Source organism: Corvus brachyrhynchos, unplaced genomic scaffold (assembly GCF_000691975.1).
Source record: "Corvus brachyrhynchos isolate BGI_N302 unplaced genomic scaffold, ASM69197v1 scaffold481, whole genome shotgun sequence".
Taxonomy (NCBI): domain Eukaryota; kingdom Metazoa; phylum Chordata; class Aves; order Passeriformes; family Corvidae; genus Corvus; species Corvus brachyrhynchos.
In genome coordinates, this window is record NW_008236261.1 from 1 (window position 1) to 3,307 (window position 3,307).

Below are 3,307 nucleotides of genomic sequence, written 5' to 3' on the forward strand. Positions count from 1 at the left end.
TTGAATGTTGCCCCCAAATTAATTAGGAAAAAAAGCAGAAAAATAGTTTGATTACCCTTTCAATCCAGCTTACACTCAACTGCAGGAAGTTAATATACTAGAGCTGTTGTCCTACTGCTTTCAACAGCATGAAAAGCCAGACTCCACATCCTGAACTACCATTTTTGTAGCAGCTGGTGGCTGCCCAGCCTGCATTTTAGCTACCAGAGCTGTGACTGTTTGTCCATGCATACATTAAACTCTATGCTGGTTCTTTCCAGAAGCATGGATAAGCTACTCTAACACACACCCAACAGCTCTTGGGACTATAGCCTTTCATGGCCAAGCTTGTTTTGGCAAACCTCTTCTGAAGTATCTCTCAGTACAACAGGTCCAGACAGCTCCATTTTTCTTTTGCTAGTTCCCAAATGGCGTTGCAAGTGGAAGCAGGAAGCAACGTTTGTTCACCTAAACCACAATTAACCATGCAGAAAAAAGTGGCAGTTCAGCCATTTCAGACACTTTTCTAGTGTCTGAACTAGCCTTAGCTCCTCCTGCTTAGCAAGGGCAGTGGCTCTCACTCTGGGGCACCTCACAGGTCCCAGGCTCAGAAGGGCTGCACCAGCTCTAACACTGCCTCAGCAGCTGCCAGGTGACACCTGCCTAGCTGCAGCTGCTGAGCCTCCTGGCCCGGCCCCCCCGGGCAGCAGGCGCCCAAACAGGCCAGGCCTGCGGACACAGCAAATTGAAGGACTGATAACTATTTGGTTCCACAAGCTGTTTTACAGACCCATCTCCAGGCATTTCAACCTACATATCTCTTCAGCAGATACCATTTCTGTATGTTACCATCTTAATCACTTACTCAGACATATGTACAAACCAAGGAGACTGAGAGGCAAGATTAAGGTTTTGTTATCTGAAGAGTATTAAAGCAACATTCTTCTAAGGAATTCCATCACTTCCAGGAATTTCAGACACAGCTGTCTTAACTGGCTGTTTGAAAGGTAAATGAGAAGATATTCCCCACTTTGTGATCTGGTAAAGATGCTGCACTGACTGATTTGATGCTTGACTTCTATAGGCCAGATACTTACAATGCAATAGTAACACTTAGAAGAACACTTTTACCATCACTGGGATTTTTTTTTAGCCCTCTTAAGCTGCATTTTACTTGAACTTACTCCCAAAGCCACTCATTTATGACAGTCAGCTTAAAAGAACTTACCACACCAAGGAAGGGGTGTTTAATGCAGTAGTGAAAAAGTTTTGTAGGAATGCACAGATCAAATGACAAATACAGGCAGCAGAAGGCAGTTTGATTAAGAGTCTTCCACAAGAGAGATTCTTGTGGCGATGCTACACTCTTCTAGCAAGCAACAAACTGACTGTAGTTCAATCCAGTCAGCATTGTTGGAGGTTGTGCCACAAAATCAGCCTCCACAAAATCAAGAGACAGGTTCAAACCACTGAAAGACAGCAAGAATGTTTCCCACTGCTGCTTGCTTCATTGCAGTGAAGGAATGATTCCTCTGTTCAGCAGCAAGAAGTTTCTGTAGTTGGTGTTCATCCAGCCCTCCCTTATGCAGGAGAAAAGGGTTCTCCTGCGTGCCCAGAGCCTTCTGGAACACGGCTTGGGCAGGTCTCATCGATCCAGACTGCGTTTCTGGGCTGCTTCTGAACACACGTTCCTGAGGAGGTTGATCACAGACCTCGGGTCTGCGCTCTTCATAATAGCACTGCCAGACACAATCATATTGGCACCTGCCTGGAAGACATCAAACACCCGCTTAGTCACACGGAACAGAGCCACTGCCTACAGCTTGCTTGTAAAACACTGGAGGTGGTTGTGAATTCTGGGCTGGTGTGCAAACAAGTGGGACACACATGACACACCTCTAACTACAATCCCAAGTCAAGTTCAGAAAACACAGCTCTTCCCCAAATAAGTAATTTCTTCATCACATTGCTTCTATTTACACCAACATAAAAGAAACAAAGTTCTCTATCTTAGGGCAGGCTACAATAGCCACTATTAAAAAAGATTAGATCTCAAACAGATTTTGATATTAAATGTGTTTTACAGTTTCCTCTGAAAACTAGAAATTCCTCCTAAGCTTTATTTTCTGGGTGTTGATAAATCTCTCAGCACAGTGACTGAGAATGCTGCTCTGTTGCAACCTCTTACCTCTGCGCACTTATGGATGGTGTCAGGCCCAACTCCTCCATCCACTTCTATATCCAAGGAGGGAAACTGTGTCCTCAGCCACTGAACCTGAGGAACCAGATAAAAAGGCAGGCACTGAGATCCACATGAGCTGCCACCCTACAGCTTCTTACAGATCTAGACAAGGTTTATCTACTTCACCACTATACTCCGTACTGTTAATTAGCTTTTAGCTCAATAAATAATGAAAGAGAAACATAGTTTACCTTTGGCATCATGTCTTCCATAAATTTCTGTCCTCCGAACCCAGGTTCTACTGTCATCACCAAAGCCATGTCTATCTGATTGGCCCAAGGTGCCAAGTGTTCAACTGTAGTGCCAGGCTTGATGGCCAAGCCAACCTGCAGGAAGGGAAGCCAAATCCAAGTGCACCTTAGGATTCATGCACCTCAGGGCAAGACTGGCCTGAGCTCAGTGTGGATTCCTAAGAAAATAATTACATGTCTGTGTAATGGCAGGAAGAACAGGCCTCTTTATTTAAAAATTCCAGATTTTCTTCACTAAAATTGAAGACTAACTTCATGCACAGTGTGTTAGGGCTGCATGTGCCAATCCCTGACCACCTGAAGTGGAAACAATGAGTTTTTCATAAAATCGTGGAATCAAAATATCTTGAGTTGGAAGGGACCTACAAGGCACATCAAGGCCAACTCCCCGGCCTTGCACAGACATCCCACCAATCCCACCCTGTACGTGACAGCGGTGTCAAAACGTTCCTGGAGCTCTGGCAGCCTTGGGGCGTGACCATTCCCTGGGGAGCCTGTCCAGTGCCCAACCACCCTCTAGGGGAAGAACCTTTTCCTTATATCTTGCCCAAACCTCCCCTGACACAGTTACAGGTCGTTCCCTCGGGTCCTGTCAGTGGTCACCACAGAGAACCTGCCAGCAAGGCAGTTGTTAGTTAAGCAGGGCACAGTGTGTACTCCCCTCACCTTCATCCCATTCTCCCGAATGTCCTTTATCAGTGCCCTGGGATTGCCCATCGCTTCTAGATGTAAAGTGTACTGGTTTGCTCCAGCGACTGCCATGGGCTTCACCCACTGCTCTGGCGTGGCCACCATCATGTGCATGTCTGGAAGAGGAGAGCGAGCGGGCAGTGGG

At 46.2% G+C, this 3,307-nt stretch overlaps 1 protein-coding gene across 2 annotated transcripts; it reads right to left on the minus strand.

Moving 5' to 3' along the window:
- Positions 1 to 1,193: 1,193 nt before the first annotated feature.
- Positions 1,194 to 3,301, minus strand: LOC103624283 (ribulose-phosphate 3-epimerase). Of its 2 annotated transcripts, none has more exons than XM_008643506.2 (4): positions 3,139 to 3,301; positions 2,413 to 2,547; positions 2,168 to 2,254; positions 1,194 to 1,747 (listed from the first exon to the last, which is right to left on the minus strand). In XM_008643506.2, the coding sequence occupies exons 1-4, from the start codon at positions 3,274 to 3,276 to the stop codon at positions 1,625 to 1,627; spliced, it is 483 nt and encodes a 160-aa protein (XP_008641728.1). In that variant the 5' UTR covers positions 3,277 to 3,301; the 3' UTR covers positions 1,194 to 1,624. The 2 variants fall into 2 exon arrangements, with proteins under 2 accessions (XP_008641728.1, XP_017602481.1); XM_017746992.1 differs by having other exon boundaries at positions 1,636 to 1,743.
- Positions 3,302 to 3,307: the final 6 nt, after the last annotated feature.